General features: G+C 42.8%; 1 protein-coding gene across 1 annotated transcript in view; it reads left to right on the top strand.

Annotated features, from left to right (window-relative positions):
* The window catches only part of GRIN2D (glutamate ionotropic receptor NMDA type subunit 2D), a 52,864-nt gene extending 32,955 nt beyond the window's left edge, over nt 1-19,909 (top strand). The window contains exons 11-12 of the mRNA XM_070727884.1: nt 9,728-9,960; nt 18,467-19,909. Coding sequence (XP_070583985.1) covers nt 9,728-9,960; nt 18,467-19,909 — 1,676 coding nt within the window. The remainder of the gene's footprint in view (nt 1-9,727; nt 9,961-18,466) is intronic.
* The last annotated feature ends 398 nt before the right edge of the window (nt 19,910-20,307 follow it).

Raw genomic sequence — 20,307 nt, forward strand, 5'->3', positions numbered from 1 at the left:
TAGGCTCTTTCTTAAGATTGACAAATTCGGGAAGATGCACAATAACTTTTGAGGCGTTCCAGAGAGATACTATAAGTCAGGGTTGGGCAAATTACTTGTGGACTTCTATTACTTGTGGACTTCAACTCCCAGAATTCCTTGTGGCCCTTCTATTACTTGTGGACTTCAACTCCCAGAATTCCTGAGCCAATCATGCTAGCTCAGGAATTCTGGGAGTTGAAGTCCACATGTCATAGAAGAGCCATCTTTGCCCGCCCCTGCTATATGTGGTCCCCAGCATGCTCCAAATCAGGGATGTCAAACTTGATTTCATTGAGGGCTGCATCAGGGTAGTGCTTAACCTCAGAGGATTGAAGTGGGCGTGGCCAGTTTGACATCACTTGTGTCGGAGGGGGAGGCATTTGTGATGGCCAAGTGCTAAGGCAGGATTTCCCTAAGACCCTCCCTCACGCTTATTATAATCTTCCTTCCTTCCTTTCCTTCCTTTCCTTCCTTTCCTTCCTTTCCTTCCTTTCCTTCCTTTCCTTCCTTTCCTTCCTTCCTTCCTTCCTTCCTTTTTTCTTTCCTTTCTTTTTCCTTCCCTTTTCCTTCTCCTTTTCTTCTTCCTTCCCCTCTTTCCTTATTTTTTCATCTGTGCTCTCCTTCCCATCTTTCTTTTTGTCCTTTCTCCTTCTTGTATGCTCAAATGCAAAAAGGGGAAACATTTTTCTCTTTGTTTTTATTTTATTTTACTACCCCTCTACCAGCGATAACAGAGCCGGGGGTGGGGGGAATACACACTGCCCCCAGCTCCATTTTTGCTGGCAGAGGCACCGCAGGGGAGTCCTGTCCTGCAGGCTTTGAGTTTGACACCCCTATTTTAAATCATATTTTGCCCTTAAGAGCCAGATCTCCATGGAGTCATTTCCCAAAATGTATAGCCTAAATGGGTAATACCTTCTGCTGTGCGACATCTGGTATCTATTTCTAAGGCATATATTTAAAATAACTCCTAAAATTATGCTTAGCTTATGCTTAGGCTTATGCATGGGCCATGTTTTCTTCTCAGATTGACAAACAGCAATCTACTTCATCTGTCTGCCATCAAATTGGATTAAGCTGCATCATTGTGATAAGAAAATATTTCTTGTCCTCAGCTAGAAATGGGGTGTAATGCTATTTTTCAGTACACAAATTCTTTTTTTAAATACTTTTTTATTAATAGGTCTTATATATATAGTAAGAAGCATATTAAAGGAAAAAGATATAGCAAATGTGAAAGAGGAAGAAAAGAAAGAAGAAAAGAAAAAAAGAGATGGAAAATAAAACATGAAAAGCGATATTAAAAATAGCTTCCAATTTTCCGCTCAGCAATAATACATACAATTCTAATCAAATCTCTCTCCAAGATTTCATTATAATCAGTATTGTTTCTAATCATCTAAACCATAAGTTACAAAATCGTTTTCTTTTTTACACACACAAAAATCCATAGTAGGTTTCCAGTGGTTGATGAATGTCAATAATGACCTTTCTTTAATCAGAGAAACCAATTTAGCCATCTCAGCAGATTGTGTCAATTTCATCTGATGTTCCTCCATGGTGGGTAATGCCGAAACTTTCCTCTTTGTACATATGATAATTGCCATAGTAATCATATAATGAAATAATCTTCCATGGTTCTTTTTAAACCCTTTATCCTTTATCAGTCTCATAGGGAAAGGTTCTGGCTTCAGTTGAATGTCTAAAATCCTCTATATATACTGATTTTATTTTGGGTTTTTTTTTTACATATCTCTCAAGCATGATAAAATGTGCCTTCAAGTTGTTCACATTTCCATATGTTTGAAATGCCTTTATACCTTTTAGATCAGTGGTGGCGCGCGGAGCGATATCCGAGGGCACGCAAAGCATAGCCTAGCACGCTGACCAGCTGATTTTCAGCCTTCTTTTGGGTTGTTTTCACTCTCTCCAGGCTTCAAGAAAGTCTCCTGAAGCCTGCGGATGGCAAAAAGTGGTCCAACAGGCCAACCGGAAGTATGAAAATGAACTTCCGGTTGGCCCATTGGCCCGTTTTTTGCCACCCCAAGGCTTCAGGAGGCTTTCCTGAACCTTGGGAGAACAAAAAACAGCCCAACAGGTCTAGCAGAAGTCCAGAGCCTTCATTGAAGCCTGTGTGCATGCCCGGGGGGGGGCATCATGGGTGTTGTGCACCTACACGGGGGAGGGCATTGTATTATGGGTGTTGGGAGGTGTGCACATCATTTTGGCGCCCGAGCCAAAAAAGATTCGCCATCACCATTCTAGATAATTTCTCTGGTATCGTATGCCCATAATACATCACTTTCATAAAAAATGTTTTTAAGATCATAACAATGTAAATTTCAACCTTTTTGACCACATGTTGCTATATGGATCTATCTGTAGATTATTAGCCCACTTTAACATACATTTCTTTAACCTGCTTTTCTTCCATTTCAGATTTCAAGAAAATTTTAAAAGTTTTAGCAATTACATGTTCATCCCTAGTATATAATTGCACTTCAAATTCTGTCTTCCTTTTCTTTATATCATGTCTCACAATCTGTTTTGAATATTTCTGATAACTGTAAAAGGGAAACCACTGACAATTACCTTTTCCCCCATAAAAGAGGCTGCAAATTTGGGTGCACCTTATACTGCGAATGTAGCTTTTAATGAGCTTTTTTTCAGCCTAATGAAATGCTATTGTGATTTTCAGGGCTTTGCTAGCTGTGGATCTTCCCTTTGCCTGGTTTTTTTCATTGCTGCTCCCTCTAAGCATCAAGACAATCAGCTGAGCTTTTTTTCAGTCCTAAGGAGGTGCTAAAAAGTGAAGTGATACTCTTTGCTTTGCTAATGAAATGATCTTCCCTTTGCCTGCTTTCTCATTGTTTCTTTCTCTAAAGAGAGAGAGAAGTGAAGTGTTTTAGAAACTGCTTTAAAAAAAAAAAAATCCCCAATAAGGGAATAAAAAGCTGTGCATTCAAAAACAGAAAATTAATGTGCTGAAGCTGACCGGGTAAGGACTAGCCAGATGAATACCTGGTAGGCAGATATTTTCCCCCTACTTTCCTCCCCCAAATCTAAGGTGCGTCTTATATCCCGGTGCCTCTTATACTCTGAAAATTACAGTACAGTGATACCTTGTCTTACGAACTTAATTGGTTCTGGGAGGAGGTTCGTAAGGTGAAAAGTTCATAAGACGAAACAATGTTTCCCATAGGAAACAATGGAAAACCGATTGATGCGTGCAAGCCCCCCCCCAAAAAAACACAAAAACGGGCGCTCTGCTGGGCACCGCCGCCCAGGCACTTCTCAGCGCTCTCCCAAATCTGAACCCGGAAGTTCAGCAAAAGTTCAGGTTCGGGAGAAGCCCCGAGAAGCGCCGCCGCCCGGCTGCCACCTTCTGAAACAGCCGGGAGCTTCTCAGCATTCTCCCGAATGTCAAACCTAGAAGTTCAGCAAAAGTTCAGATTCGGGTTCGTGAGAACGCCGAGAAGCACCGGCGCCCGGCTGTCACCTTCCCAGAAGAGCTGTGGAGCTTTCGGCTGGTCGGGAGGCTCAAACGTAGGTGGGGAATCCCAATAGGGAATTCCAGGGGCAGAGCTTTGACGTCACGGAGACATCCTTCCTGGAGTCCCCATTTCGGCCAGCCAGGAAGGATGTCTCCGTGATGTCAAAGCTCCGCCCCTGGAATTCCCTATTGGAATTCCCCACCTCCGTTTGAGCCTCCCGACTGGCCGAAAGCTCCACGGATCTTCTGGGAAGGTGACAGCCAGGCGCCGGCGCTTCTCGGCATTCTCACGAACCCGAACCTGAACCTGTACCCGAACCCAAACTTTTGCCAAACTTCCGGGTTCGGCATTCAGGAGAACGTCGAGAAGCGCTCCTGCTGTTTCAGAAGGTGACAACTGGGCGGTGGCACCCAGCGGAGCGTCCGGAGGTGGGGCATCCCGCTGGCGGCGGCGGGTTCGTAAAGCGAAAAAAGTTTGTAAGAAGAGGCAAAAAAATTCTGAACCCCGGGTTCGGATCTTGAAAAGTTCATATGATGAGGGGTTCGTATCACGAGGTACTACTATATATCCTACTCCATTACTCTCTTGATTTAATGTTAAATTCCGCTTGCTGATTCTCCAGTAATTTCTAGTATGTTAACTATGTATCTTTGCTTGTAGAAACAAATATGTAAAATGTTTTTTGTGCTGAGATCCATAGAGATGTTTTGGGGGCACAGCCTTGCTTTATATCTATTTCATATTCTCAGTATGGTGTTTAATAGAAACATAGGAAATTGATGCCAGAAAAAGACTTCATGGCCCATCTAGTCTGCCTTATACTATTTTATCTTAGGATGGATATATGTTTTTCCCAGGCATGTTTAAATTCAGTTACTGTGGATTTACCAACCATGTCTGCTGGAAGTTTGTTTCAAGCATCTACTACTCTTTCAGTAAAATAACATTTTCTCATGTTGCTTCTGATCTTTCCCCCAACTAACCTCAGATTGTACCCAAATGTGTTTCAAATGAAATGATTTTTAAAATCCACATTATCATTGCATAATGCTGCCCATACGTTAGATCATGTGCTTCTAATTCTAAAAGTCTTTTCTTTCTCAGTAACACCATTCTTTCATACAAACAAACAAACAAACAAACAAAGAAACAAAGAAACAAACAAACAGAATGCTCCAAAATACAATTTCAAACATGGGAAACCCAATCCCACATTTTCCTTTGCATTTTGTTAGCACTCTGTATTTAAATTGTATTTTTTCCACTTGCATACACATTTAGATATATATTTTTGCCTTTGCCTGAATGGTATATCAGTTCTCAAAACAGGTATAGTCTGAAGCAAAAATATTCTAGGCAGAATATTGATTTTATTTGTTTGTTTGTTTGTTAGATTTGTATGCCGCCCCTCTCCGTAGACTCAGGGCGGCTCACAACAACAATAAAACAATATACAACAAATCTAATAATTTAAAAGGCACTAAAAACCCCTTATTAAAAAGCAAAAACATCACACAAACATACCATCCATAAACTGTATAGGCCCGGGGGAGATGTCTCAATTCCCCCATGCCTGACGGCAGAGGTGGGTTTTAAGGAGCTTACGAAAGGCAAGGAGCATGGGGGCAATAATAATAATAATAATAATAATAATAATAACAACAACAACAACAACAACAATAATAATACAATAATAATAATAATAATAATAATAATAATAATAATAATAATAATAATTTATTAGATTTGTATGCCACCCCTCTCCAAGTACTCGGAGCGGGTCACAACAGGACAATACACAATATACAAATCCAATAGTTAAAAAACAATTTTACAAACCCCCTATAAAATTAGTCATGCAACTCAAACAAACCATACTTAAATTATAATAGCTGAGGGTATATTAATTTCCCCATGCCTGGCGACATAGATGAGTTTTCAAAAGTTTACGAAAGGCAAGGAGGGTGGGGGGAGTTCTTATCTCCGGGGGGAGTTGGTTCCAGAGGGCCAGGGCTGCCACAGAGAAGGCTCTTCTCCTGAGTCCCGCCAGACAGCATTGTTTAGTGGACAGAACCCGGAGAAGGCCAACTCTCTGGGACCTAATCAGTCGCTGGGATTCATGCGGCAGAAGGCGATCCCGGAGGTATTCTGGTCTGATGCCATGTAGGGCTTTATAGCTCATAACCAACACTTTGAATTGAAGACCGGAAACTGATCGGCAGCCAGTGCAAGCCGCGGAGTGTTGACGAGATATGGGCATATCTGGGAAAGCCCATGATTGCTCTCGCTGCTGCATTCTGCACGATCTGAAGTTTCCGAACACTCTTCAAAGGTAGCCCCATGTAGAGAGCGTTACAGTAGTTGAACCTCGAGGTGATGAGGGCATGAGTGACTGTGAGCAGTGAGTCTCAGTCCAGATAGGGCCGCAACTGGTGCACCAGGCGAACCTGGGCAAATGCCCCCTTGCCACAGCTGAAAAGATGGTTCTCTAATGTAAGCTGTGGATTGAGGAGGATGCCCAAGTTGCGGACCCTCTCTGAGGGGGTCAATAATCCCCCAGGGTTATAGACGGACAGATGGAATTGTCCCTGGGAGGCAAAACCCACAGCCACTTATAAAATTCTCCCCAGCAGTGACAATTTAATTTTTACCATCTTAAAATGTCCTTCTTAATTTCATTCCATACCTGGGCATAATTTATTTTGAAATAATATACAGTCACATTAATACTCCCAAGTATTTTACTATTTCTCAATATTAAACTTTATTAGTTCTACTTGATCTTCTGCTTTCATATTTTTTGTTAACATCTTTGGGTTTCCATGCATTGATTCTAAACTTTACTTAGCACTGATTAGTTTGCTTTTAACACACACTAATTATTAATTCACATTTGCAGCCAAGATTGCCAAATACAGGACTGCATTTTTCTTCTGTACTGAGAAGTCCATGTTTAGTTTCTTTCCGATGAAATACAACTGGTAATATCAATTTGATTTACAAGTAGAGTGTAATAGAAGCAAATGGATATTCCTGTAGCAAGCAGCAAATGCAATGATCTTGTCCTGAAAAATTAAGAGCGAAAGAACAAGGCACTGGCTGATTCACCTTCAGTTAGCAAAATTCAGCTTTATTCCAGTTTAAAAATGCAAATTAGGTTTTTATCATCACTTCTGGAACACTAATGATACTTGCATTTTTTTAGTGTTGCAAACTCAAGTTCATTATAGCCAATGAAAATTTATTTTTGAAGTCCCTAAATAATTATGGAAAGGAGCCCCTTAGTGATCTCCTTTTACTCTCAGCATTTGCCTAATTCCCAAATATGTCATCCAATTAGTCCTCAATTTACAACCATTTATTGAGTTCAACGGTTCAACGGCATTGAAAAAAGTGACTTATGACAGTTATACACATGCATGACCATTGCAGCATCTCCATGACTACATGATCAAAATTAGGATGCTTGGCAACTGGCATGTATTAACGACAGTCCCAGCATCCTTGGGTCATGTGATCACCTTTTGTGATCTGAGAAATAAAGTCAATGGGGAGGCTGGATTCACTTAATTGTGTTACTAATTTAACAACTGCGCTGATTCATTTAATAGCTGTGGCCAGAAAGGTTGTAAAAACAGCAAAATTCACCTAACGACTGTTTTGCTTAACAATGGAAATTTTGGGCTCAATTTTGGCTGTATGTCGAAGACTATTTTTAACCTCTATGGTCACACATCCACTTTTTTGTTAAACAGCAGAAAGAAACAAGTTCTGGCCCTGACACCTCTAATTTGCATCTTGTCTAAACTTCAAGTTTCCTATGGGTGGAAATTCCCACTTCATTCCAGTTCCCCATCACTGCTGATAAGATTCCAGTGTTGAAGTATCACGGTAGTTCTTTGATTGTCTTTGCCATGGTTATGCTGGTTATTTAGACATCGTTAAATAGGCAGAACTTTAAAGTTTGATGGGAAGCCTGGCATTGATTGGATGCCACTTTCTTTGTCCAACAATTGGGGTTCACTCATATGATGCTGTTTACTGCTGAGGTTGAAAGCAGAGAGAAGAATTACCGGGCAATGTTAAAAGCGGGTAAAAGTTTGAAGAGTGAAAATGAGATGTGGAAGGGCCTTCCAATATTGTTGTGGTCCCGAATTAGCTTTCCCAGTTGTCTTTGTGAATACCACTGGCCGATTTCTCTAGCCATCCTACATACAAATAATTCTCAATTTACAACGGTTCATTTAATGACTGTTCAAAGTTACAGTGGCACTGGGGAAAAAAAAGACCTATGAACATAGTTACAACCTTTGATTCAGTCTCCATGATTATGTAATCAAAATTCAGGGGCTTGGCAACTAGTTCATATTTACTTATTTATTAGTTTGTCAAACGTACAAGATAGCAAATAATGAAGCAAATGAATGAAAATAAACTGGGACAGTAGGACGGGGATGGTAGGCACGCTGGTGTGGTTATGCACGCCTCTGTTACGGACCTCTTAGGAATGAGATGAGGTCCACGATAGACAATTTAAGATTGAAGCTTTGAGGATGTAACAACAGAGTCGGGTAGAACATTCCCGGCATTGAACACTCTGTTGCTGAAGTCTTATTTTCTGCAATCGAGTTTGGAGCAGTTTACCTTGAGTTTGTGTCAACCATTTGCCCATGTATTATTGTGATTGAAGGTGAAGAAGACGTTGACAGGTAAGATGTTGTAGCAAACCATTTTGAGTGCTATGCTTAAATCAGACCACAGGAGGCGCCATTCCAGATTGTCCAAGCCCAAAATTTCAAGCCTGGTGGCATAAGGGATTCTATTGGGAGTAAAGGAGTGCTCTCCTCGTGAAATATTTCTGAACCTGCTCAGATTAATGTCCAATATTAATATTCATCATATTAATGTCCAATATCCAGTGTGAATTCCAGGCTGTATGGCCATTGCCATGTCCTAAAGTCATGTGATCCCCTTTTTGTGAACTTCTTACAAGCAAAGTCATATTTGGGGAAGCAATATTGATAACCAGGTTACTAACCTATCGACTGCGATGATTCTCTTTATATGATGATTTTAAGGCGCCTTGAGTTGCCATGTGCGAATAGGCGGCAGTATAAATCTCAAACAAGCTGACAAGAAAGGTCATAAAATGGGGCAAAATTCATTTAACAGATGTCTCACTTAAGAACATACATTTTGGCTCAGCTGTGATCATACGTTGTGCACTACCTATAGTGCTAGTGCAACTAAGGGGTACCAGTTTAAGGACGGCTGTGCGAGACTGTCACTGCTATTTGGTCATTTCAGGCCTTGGCAATCAATTTCTGTCCAGAACAAGAGAATTTACATTTTAAGTAAGTAAGTAAGTAAGGAAGGAAGTAAGTAAGTAAGTAAGTAAGTAAGTAAGGAAGGAAGGAAGGAAGGAAGGAAGGAAGGAAGGAAGGAAAGGACAGGGGAGAAGGTCAACTGCCCAGTCCTGTTATAATGGTAGGTGGCAGTGACTTTGGGAGACAAGGAAGAACTGTGGACTAGTCCAGTGTTTCCCAACCTTGGCAACTTGAAGATATTTGGACTTCAACTCCCAGAATTCCCAGCCAGCATTCTAACCTATCAACTGCGATGGCTGGGGAATTCGCTGGCTGAGGAATTCTGGGAGTTGAATAGGTGATAAACAAAAGTCTGAATTTTAAGGAGGAGAGTGGAGAAAAGTAGCTCAGAAGGGACCGTCACTAGTTTTCAGCAGAGAAGAGTACAGGGTTGGAGAGATATTTTCAGACTTGAAAGACCAACTGTTTGAGTATTAATACTTCTTTTATTGCAAAAAAACTTTACAATAAAGGGAGTATTAGTACTCAAACAGTTGGTGCTTCTGGGCTACCTCAAAGGGATGACACCAGGAGTGAAATGCTACCGATTCGGCCCAGTTCTGGTGTACCGGTAGCGACCTGCGCTGGTGGGTTCAGAGAATGGGGTAGTGGCGGCAGTGTGAGGCTCCGCCCACCCGCCCGGATACTGCCATTTTCTTTTTCTAAACTCTGTACATGCCTAAAGCCACCTGTGCATGTGCAGAAAATGAAAACGCACGTGCACAAATGGGACGGGGATGAAAAAAGCACGAGAAGTGTGCACTTCCGAACTGGTAGAAAAGGTAAGTAGGTTTCAATCGCTGGATGGCACGCGTTGTTTTCTACCACTGCCCTTCTTTGTTTCAGATGAAATCGAGCTGCTGGAGCGCCTGTGGCTGTCGGGCATTTGCCACAATGACAAAATTGAGGTGATGAGCAGTAAACTGGATATAGACAACATGGCAGGGGTCTTCTACATGCTTTTGGTAGCCATGGGGCTGAGCCTTCTGGTCTTTGCCTGGGAACATCTCATCTACTGGAAACTGCGCCATTGCATGAGGCACACTGGGCGGCTGGACTTTCTACTGGCCTTCAGCAGGGTGAGTTTTGAAAAGAGGGCGCAATTCCCACATATCCCTCACAGCTTTTTCCTTTGCTTTGCAGACTTCTTTTTCTACTTCTCCCCTTTTATCTAGAGCTACATGAATTCTATGATCGCATGGCTCAAATATTCCAAGGAGAAGTGGATACAGAAACCAGCAATTTTTTTTTAGAATTCTTTTCCCCCCCAAAACTTTATTAATTTTCAATAAAAAGACATACAAACTTACAAACATTTAAACACATAGTAGGGGTTACAATTACCCCTCTTTTCTTGAAGTCAATTTTTAATACAGAAAAAAGGATAAAATCTTAAATCTTTAAGTCAAAATAATATTCTAATTGAAAAGAAGAATTTTGTTTACATATTCTAATAAACATAGAGTTAAATTGATAAAAAAAGAAAAACCAACAACAATAACAACAACAACTAAGAATATCAATAACATTTGATTATATTTGTACAGTTTTCATAACCTTATATTCAACTTTGTTTTAGAATTCTATGGGTTAAACAACCCCCCATAGGTTTCTAGAGGCTATGGAGGATAAGGTGTGCGTGTGTGTATAGACAATTTGACATAAAATCTCATAAACAAAGGCATCAAGAGCTCATCAAGATTGAAAGTGCAACCGTTGGGTCTGACGTTACCTAAAGCTAAATTATGCAAAGGAAATCAGCTTGTATATCATTTGTACAGAACATGGAAGCTAGCTACGTGAGATAAGAATCGGTTATTTTTAGGTCATGCATTCCTGCTTCTATCTTCCTCAGTTCCCATCACTTTATCCAGGCATGTCTATAGATGTCCATAAATTCAGTAGCAGTCCACTTTTCAAAACCTACACAACATGTTTTTGGTCACAAAAGGGCATCTCTTTTCTAAGGAAAGTTCACTGTAGTAATCTGTAGCAAAAATTAGCTGGCAATTGTTTGCGCCTTTAATGTAAGAAAAAACAACCCTCGGCATTTAAAAAAAAATTGCACTTCTTTTTAAATTAAGGCGGACTATTAGCATGCTGTCGAATAAATCTGTTTTCATTCAACTTGAGGGGGAAAAAACTGGCAAGCTTTCCTGAAGAACTGGAGGTGGCCTGGTGCTGATTTGTATGTCTATCAAATGTAGCGACACACTGGGAGAGGAGGCAGACTTGCTCCCAGAAAAAGGGTAGCATAGGAAGAAATACATCAATCAAATGTTAATATGATGTTAGTCTGCATCCTAAAACTCCAGGCCTCTATTATAAAAAAGAAAAAAAGAAATATAGATTATTGCTGACTGATTTCTAAGAAGTTGGGGACAAGGAGAAAGAAAGAAGGGGAGCTATCTATTTGATTTTAAAGCCTAGTTTTGGGATTTTACAAAGACCACTAAAGGAAGCCTAGGCGGCATCAAGCTTTGATGTGGTTTTAAGAGGAGCAACAGGTAGTCCTCAACTTACAACCATTCGTTTAGTGACTGTTCGAAGTTACGTTAGTGTTGAAAAAAGTGACTTATGACTGTTTTTCACACTTATGACTGTTGGAGGATGCCTGGCAACTCTCATGTATTTATGACAATTGCAGAGTTCCGGGGTCATGTGATTACGATTTACAATCTTCCCAGGGGCTTCCAAAAATCAAACGCAATAGACTAGACTAGACTAGACTAGACTACAGTAGAATAGACTACAGTAGAATAGAATAGAATAGAATTTTATTGGCCAAGTGTGATTGAACACACAAGCAATTTGTCTTGGTGTATATGCTCTCAGTGTACATAAAAGAAAAAGATACATTTGTCAAGAATCATGTGGTACAACACTTAATGATTGTCGTAGGGGTCAAATAAGCAATGAAGAAACAATCAATATTAATAAAAATCTTAGGATACAAGCAACAAGTTACAGTCATATAGTCCTAAGTGGGAGGAAAAGGATGATAGGAATGATGAGAAAAATTAGTAGAAATAGAAGTGGAGATTTAGTAAAGAGTCTGACAGTGTTGACGGAATTATTTGTTCAGCAGGCATTCGGGAAAAAACTGTTCTTGTGTCTAGTTGTCTTGGTGTGCAGTTTGTGTCCAGGATGCGAGGTATCAGTAAATATTTTCATCACCCTCTTTTTGTCTCGTGCAGTATACAGGCAGGTTAGCAGCAATTGTTTTTTCTGCAGTTCTGAAGAATAGAATAGAATTCTTTGTTGGCCAAGTATGAGTGGACACACAAGGAATTTGTCTTTGGTCTATATACTTTACGTGTACGTAAAAGAAAAGATACATTTGTCAAGAATCATGAGGTACAACACTTAATGATTGCCATAGAGTACAAATAAGCAATCAGGAAGCAATATTAATATAAATTGTATTGATATAACAACAAGTTACAGTCATAAGTGAGAGGAGTTGGGTGATAGGAATGATGAGAAGACTAATAGGTAATGCAGCCTTAGTGAATAGTTTGACAATGGTGAGGGAATTATTAGTTTAGCAGAGTGATTACATTCTGGAAAAACTGTTCTTGTGTCTAGTTGTCTTGGTGTGCAGTGTCCTATAGTGTCATTTTGAGGGTAGGAGTTGAAACAATTTATGTCCAGGATGCGAGGGGTCAGTAAACATTTTCATAGCCCTCTTTTTGACTGGTGCAGTATATAGGCCCTCAATGGAAGGCAGGTTTGCAGTACAGTAATTGTTTTTTTTTCAATGGGGGAAGTTGGAGTCTTATAACAACAGCAACCCCAAAGGTTGTAAAATCAGGTGTGACTTGCTTCCAGCTGTAGCTGTAAATTGAGGGCTGTCTGTAGTTTGTATTTGCCCAAGTTGATCACTTTATAAAATCAATTAAAGTTACTGTTGTCTAGTACTGAAATTAAGTTTAAAAATGGTGGAAGAGAGTCCGTTTATCCACGTGGCAGAAATCCGATCTCCCATTTGATTTCTCTGCTTGCTGCCCTGATCCCTTGTAATCTTCATTATCCATTGTAATTGGATTTCTTCCTTACCCTACCATCCCTCTTTCTATTCTTCCTCTTTCTGCTTCTCTCCATTCATTAGCCTGGTGATCTTCCCCTGCAATCGTTTGTCCATACTGAAGGGCAAATTCAACAACATGATGGAAGGAGGCCTCTGATAGTAGCAGAAGGCTGTTTGTAGGGGGAATTGATTCTTCTTCACTTCAGGGTAGAAGGTTTCCCATGGTGTTCCCAATAAACCGAGTAAGAGAGAAGATGGGAAGTTGTAGAGATTACTAGCAGAGCTTGCGTGGGAATTCTGGGAGTTGAAATCCACCCATCTTAAACTTTAAGAAACACTTACGTACAGGATGCGCTTGGCAGACAGGGAAGACCCAGGTTGACCATCTAATTGGCTGGAGCTTAAGGGCAGTCCTCCACTTACTACTATACCAGAACTTTGGCGGGTCCCAGGGGAAGAGTCTTCTCTGTGGTGGCCCCAACCTCTGGAACCAGCTCCTCCCTGAGATTAGAACTGCCCCTACCCTCCTTGCCTTTTATAAACTCCTTAAAACCCACCTCTGCCGTCAGGCATGGGGGAACTGAGATAACTTTCCCAGGCCTATATTGTTTATGTATGGTATATTGTGTGCATGTTTTTTTAAATTATGGGTTTTTAGTTTTAATTATTAGATTTGTATTGTACATTGTTTTTCTATTACTGTTGGGAGCCGCCCCGAGTCTACGGAGAGGGGCGGCATACAAATTTAATAAATAAATAAATATAAACTTCCCCATTACAGTTGTATGTCATGACGATGGTCAAGCAGGCCACTGACCTGATTTAATGACCTTCCATTACATTGGTCATTAAGCAAAAAACATGGTTGTTAAGTGAACCACTTTTTCGCTATGGGCTGGTTTTGCCAAAACCTTTTGTATTTCCTTCCAGTTTGCAGGAACAATATTGTATAACACTTCCATATGACTGGGATGCAGCAAATGGCCAAAGATGCGAGCCGGTTGCCAAGCTTCCAAACTGTGGTTGTGTGGAAGCCACAGATCTTCGTAGCTCTGGAACTGAGCTAGGGAGATTTGTTGGTAGTTTATTAAGAGACTGTTTGTAAGTCAAGGACTAGATCAGTGATGGCGAGACCTTTTCCCCTCGGATGCCAAAAACACACATGCGCATGCTATTGCGTGCATGTGAGTGGCCACATCCATAATTCAATGCCCACCTGCCGACTGTGCATGCGTGAGTGATCCCCCCCTTTGCTCCCCTACCCCCTGTGGATCCACACACAGTCCCCCCCACTCCCCCATTTCCCAACTTTGGGTGAGCCCAGTTCATCCTCCCCAGGCTCCAGCAGTTTTCTTGGAGGCTGAGGAAGGCTAAAATGGCTTTCCCCAATCCCCGGAGGCCCTCCGGAGGCCAAAAACACCCTCCCAGAGCCTCAATGCAAGCTGAAAATCATCTGGCCGGCACACATATGCGCACTGGAGCTGAATTAGGGCCACGGCTCACATGCGTGCCGTAGTTTCACCATCACTGGACTAGCTTATACAAAATAAGATAACAGGAAGTCCTCAACTTTTGACCACAATTGAGCCCAAAATTTCTGTTGCTGAGTGAGACATTTGTTGCGAATTTTGCCCCATTTTATGATCTTTTTTTGTGTGTGCAACAGTGGTTAAGTTAATCACTGCAGTTGTTAAGTAAATAACAATGTTCTTATATTAATCTGGTTTCCCCATTGACTTTGCCTATCAAAAGATCGCAAAAGGTGATCACGTGACCCCAGGACACTGCCACCATCATAAATATAAGCCAGTTGCCAATTGGGTGGATTTTGATCACATGACCTTGGGGAATGCAACAACGATCATAACTGAAAACCTGTCATAAGTCACATTTTTCAGTGCCATTGTAATTTTGAACAGTCACTAATAGAATAGAACAGAATTCTTTATTGCCAAGTATGATTGGACACACAAGGAATTTGTCTTGCTCAGTGTACATAAAAGAAAATATAGATTTGTCAAGAATCACGTGGTACAACACTTAATGATTGTCATAGGGGTCAAATAAGCAATGAAGAAACAATCAATATTAATAAAAATCTTAGGATACAAGCAACAAATTACAGTCATACAGTCCTAAGTGGGAAGAAATGGGCGATAGGAATGATGAGAAAAAACTAGTAGAAATAGAAGTGCAGGCTTAGTAAAAGGTTTGACAGTGTTGAGGGAATTATTTGTTTACTAGAGTGGTGGCGTTCGGGGAAAAACTGTTCTTGTGTCTAGTTGTCTTGGTGTGCAGTGCTCTGCAGCGACATTTTGAGGGTAGGAGTTGAAACAATTTGTGTCCAGGATGCGAGGGGTCAGTAAATATTTTCACTGCCCTCTTTTTGACTCGTGCAGTATGCAGGTCCTCAATGGAAAGCAAGTTGGCAGCAATTGTTTTTTCTGCAGTTCTGATTATCCTCTGAAGTCTGTGTTGGTCCTGTTGGGTTGCAGCACCAAACCAGACAGTTATAGAGGTGCAGATGACAGACTCAGTGATTCCTCTGTAGAACTATATCAGCAGCTCCTTGGGCAGTTTGAGCTTCCTGAGCTGGCGCAGAAATGAATGAACTGTTGTAAGTCGGGGACTATCCCAACTTTATCCTCAGAACCCCTCTCCCAAAATTCACTTGAAGATAAAAGAGGGAGGAAGGGAAATACACTCAGACTTACAAGAGCCTGTTACTATATCCATTCTAATAAAAGTAGATGTAGGCTACAGAATGTCTGTTTCTTAGTCTGGTCTACTTTATAGGGCTGACCAGATAAAAAATTCCTATTCTTCTATAATTCATAGTGCTGCTTTGGCACATCTTGAATAGATATGTTATGCAAAGGTTCATTAGGATGACGCTTGTCAAATGGGAGATTTGATATAAAGACTAAAAAAGATAAATTGGCCAAGGAATTTGATGCTGTGTTACTTTGCTCAGAGTAATGCAGTTGGGTGGCAGAGATGACATCGGAAATAGACACATGGAAAAGAAGCAGCGGTGGTTTCCTCCCCTCTGGTGATGTCATGATGACGTCACAGATCTGTTTTGGTTGGTGGCGGTTCGTGGGCGCCGCCATCTTTTTTAAATTTTTTAAAATTACTTTACCTTTTATGATGTTTTTAAATGTCTTTTTTATATCCTGTTGTAACCCGACCAGAGCCCTTTGAGAGTTGTGCGGCATAGAAATACAATAAATTAAATTAAATTAATATTTTTCTGAGCATGCACAGAAGCTGAATTTCGGGCCCTGTGCATGCAGTTGCCGTCTTGCTTTTGGCTTCTTCCCCCCTGGATTTTTTGGCACTGCATGTGTGCCTGCCCAAAACACGCATGCGCCCACAAGGCCCACCCACACGGCGCGGGAGGAAGCGAACCTGTAGCCAGGTAAGTTAGAATCCACCCCTGGGAAGAATTGATACGGTCGGTGAGAGGAGTCATCTGCACCCCATTGAAATTCTTAAAATGCACTTAAAACAAGATAATTTTGTAAAGCTGGGGAGCAGGGATTTATATTGTCATTGTTATTGTTATATGTCAGGAGTTATTTCAGGTAGATAAAAAGGTGTCTGAACTTAAATTAGATCCCCAGCTCAGCTAGCTTGGATATCGTCACTCTTATCTCAGCAATCACTATGAAGGCAGATGGTTTTTTTTAACCTATTCAAAAATTATGCTGAGAACTCAACTTAGAACTTTCTTGATACAGAACTAATGCAGATAGTTCTTGACTTAAGAAGAGATTGGAAAACCATTTGTCTGAAATGGTATAGGCCACTGATGATGAACCTTTCTTTCCTCGGGTGCCGAAATAGCATTTGTGCACAGTATTGCTCAAGCGCGAGTGCCCACGCCCATAATTCAATGCCTGGGGAGGGTGAAAACAGCTTCCCTGTCCCCTGGAGCTCCTCTGGAGGTCGGAAACGGCCTGTTTCCCAGCTTTTTGTGGGCCCAGTATGCTCATGTTTCACCCTCCCCAGGCTTCAAAGGCTTCCATGGGGCCGGAGGAGGATAAAAGTACCCTTCCTCACCACCCCAGAGGCACTCTGAAAGCCAAAAATGCCCTCTCAGAGCCTCTGTGCAAGCCAAAAATCAGCTGGGTATCAGACACGTAAACTTTGGAAGTGGGCTGTGGCAACAGCTCACGTGCCAGCAGATATGGCTCTGCGTGCCACCTGTGGCACCCGTGCCATAGGTTCGCCATCACTGGTATAGGCTTTCCTGTTTGAGCAGAGGATTAGACTAGAACAGTGATGGCAAACCTTTCTTTTCCTCGGGTGCCAAAACCTTGCTTACGGGGTCGCCTTCTGCTGCACGAATCCCAGCGGCCGATTAGGTCCCACAGAGTTGGCCTTCTCCGGGTCCCGTCGACTAAACAATGTCATCTGGCGGGACCTAGGGGAAGAGCCTTCTCTGTGGCGGCCCCGGCCCTCTGGAATCAACGCCACCAGGAGAATCGAATTGCCCCCACCCTCTCCGTCTTCTGCAAGATGGTAAAGACTCACCTATGCTGCCAGGCATGGGGGGATTAGCACCTCATAGCCATGTGATTACATTTTGGGAGCTTAGCAACTAGTCAATGTTTAGGATTGTTTGAAACATCTGACAGTCATGTGACTGCAATTTGCACTTTTTTTTTTTGCTGGATACTGATGTTTATTTACAGTTTTCTGAGAAAATGCCAATTGGATGCAATGGCATAACGACGGGGTGCAATTTGCTTAACGACTGCTGCAAAAAATGGTTATAGGAACCGTCAGGTGGTGACGTGCTGTAACAGCCAGGATGACATGACTGTAATTCTGAGCTTAATTACAGGTATAAATTGAAGACACCTGTATTTAATTGTCCTATCTGCCCAGGTGTCATTTTAGGGAGCACTCTCCTGTTCACAATTTTTCCAGTGTATGTTGTACACTATAGGAAAAAAACCATAGCTATAGCTGAAAAACCCATTGTTTGTTTGTTCAATTGATTGATTGATTGATTGATTAATTGATTGATTGGACTTATATGCTGCCCCTCTCAAAGGACTCAGGCCATTTTACAGCATATAAAAGCACAGAATACAAAAATAAATTCAAATTCAATGTCCAATATTAAATAATTTAAAAACCCAATTAATAATCTAAAAAGACCATTTAAAAACCATACACTCACACTCATTCACACCCCAATCATCTTCAAATTAATGACCGGAGCAAATGTTAAAGCTCAATGGCCCCAGGCCTGCTGGCACAAGTGAGTTTTTAAGGCCTTCCGGAAGGCCAGGAGAGTGGGGGCAGTGCAAATTTCTGGGGGAAGTTGGTTCCAGAGGGTCAGAGCCGCCACAGAGAAGGCTCTTCCCCTAGGTCCCGCCAGCCAGCATTGATTGGCTGATGGGACCTGGAGAAGGCTGGCTCTGTGGTTCTGACCAGTTGCTGGGATACGTGAGGCTGGAGATGGTCCCGTAGGTAACTTGGTCCTAGGTCATATAGGGCTTTAATATTTTTTAATATATGTTTTCTCCCATTTCTTCCAGGGCATGTATAGTTGTTGTAGCAGTGAAGACCCCAAAATACCAGACCAGCAGCAGTTGCCCATCCTGAATCACACCTACGGACCATCGCGAGGCCCACCCCCAGCTCTGCCCAGTCCTCCTGGGCCTCCACTTCCCTGTTCCAGCTTCCTGCCTCGCGAACGGCGCATTGTGGAACGGTGGCGTCACGCCCGTAGTCCCAACTGTTACAAGGATTTGTACCCCCCTACCCCTGCAGAGCTCCCTACCACTAAACCACCACGCCACAGCCTCAAGAGTCCTTTCTCGGATGGCTTCCACCGTTTCTATGGTCCCATTGAACCCGAAGGGCTTTCAGATCATGTCAGTAGCCAAAAAATGGCACCCTGTCAGCTCTCCCCGCCACAGCCTTCCCGTGGGCTGGAAAACCCTCCATCCTACTTTGCTATAGTGAGGGAAAAAGATTCTCCAGATATGCCGCCGGTGGCATCAGGTTGGCAACGTAAATCTCTCCGGGGTTTGTATGAAAGTTTCCAAGCAGGGAAGGGAGCTGGCCGAACTTCCGAGGTGAAAAAATATGACGGTCCTTCAAGCAGTTATCCCACTAAAGGCCCTTGTGAGTTGGAGAGGAGCACATCCCGGTCTTTCGGGAAAGAGCGAAGTCGCTACGGCTACACCCGGCTGTCCTATGAAGATGAACGTTCCCCACCGGTGCCCCGTTACCGACATGCTGAGGAGGCATCCCTGCCACGAGCTGAGCCGGAAGCGAAATGCCCAACCACGTCGAGCCGCGAGAGGAGCTCCCGGGCTCACATCTGCCGCAGCCATTCCCACCCGCTTGCCGTCGGTGCCAGCTTGCACAGCCAAAGTCATTACGTGGACTTCTCAGACTCTGATTCCGACATCTGTGAGAGGGATAGTGACGGCCACAGCTGCTGGTACCAGTCGCCAGATTATTTCTGCACCTACCCCTCCCGCGAGAGGCAGCTCTTCGCCACGCACAAGCCTCTGCACTACTGGTCGGCAGACAAGTTGGCCAAGTGCCACGGGTGTCACGGTCCTTGCCAGCACTGCCTGAGTCTAGAAATGCTCCCGCCACCTACTCCGCCGTGCCGCAAGGAAGCCTTGCATTATTTGAGCTGCTCGGAAGAGCATTTGGAACGCCGGCTGGACTGGGAGCACCGACACTGTAGCCACTACAGTTGCCTGGTCCCTCGGCATCGCCACGGCTTCCACCGACGCTGCCACCATCATTCCTGTGAGATGGGGCCAGGGGGTGGAGTCCTCCACCCAACTTCCCGTAGCCTGGAGGACCTCAGCTCCTGCCACATGATGCGCTGTGGGGCTTCCCATCGACACCAGGGTGGCTTCTCCCCGGAGTGGCTGCCACGCCGGGTGAGTCGAAGCGGGGAGCTTTTTGCCAGGCGTGGTTCGGCCCATTTCTCCAGCCTAGAGTCTGAGGTATGACCAGTGCCAGGTGGGGCGGGCGTGGGGGAGGGGTAGAGAAAGACATTTAAGATGAAATAATAAGAGGGAGAAAATAAAGACTGGATTGTGATTGAGACTCAAGAGGGGGAGAGATGGCACCGTGGCCCAACTAAAGAAATGAAAGGCAATACCACGAAGATGGCCACGTAGCAGGGATGCAGATCAGGGCCACCAATGAACCCACCAAGGGCATGCTGCCAGGATGCCACCAAAATGGCATAGTGTCATATCTCCCTGCCACAGAGGGAAGGGAATTGTTCAACCAAAAGAGTATCACAGATAAACCACAGTGGGGGACTGGAACCACTAATATTCTCATTAAAAGAATAAAAAAAACAAATAATAATAATCAGAAGGGAGAACAGAGACAACATCTC

Source organism: Erythrolamprus reginae, chromosome Z, assembly GCF_031021105.1.
Source record: "Erythrolamprus reginae isolate rEryReg1 chromosome Z, rEryReg1.hap1, whole genome shotgun sequence".
NCBI lineage: Eukaryota > Metazoa > Chordata > Lepidosauria > Squamata > Dipsadidae > Erythrolamprus > Erythrolamprus reginae.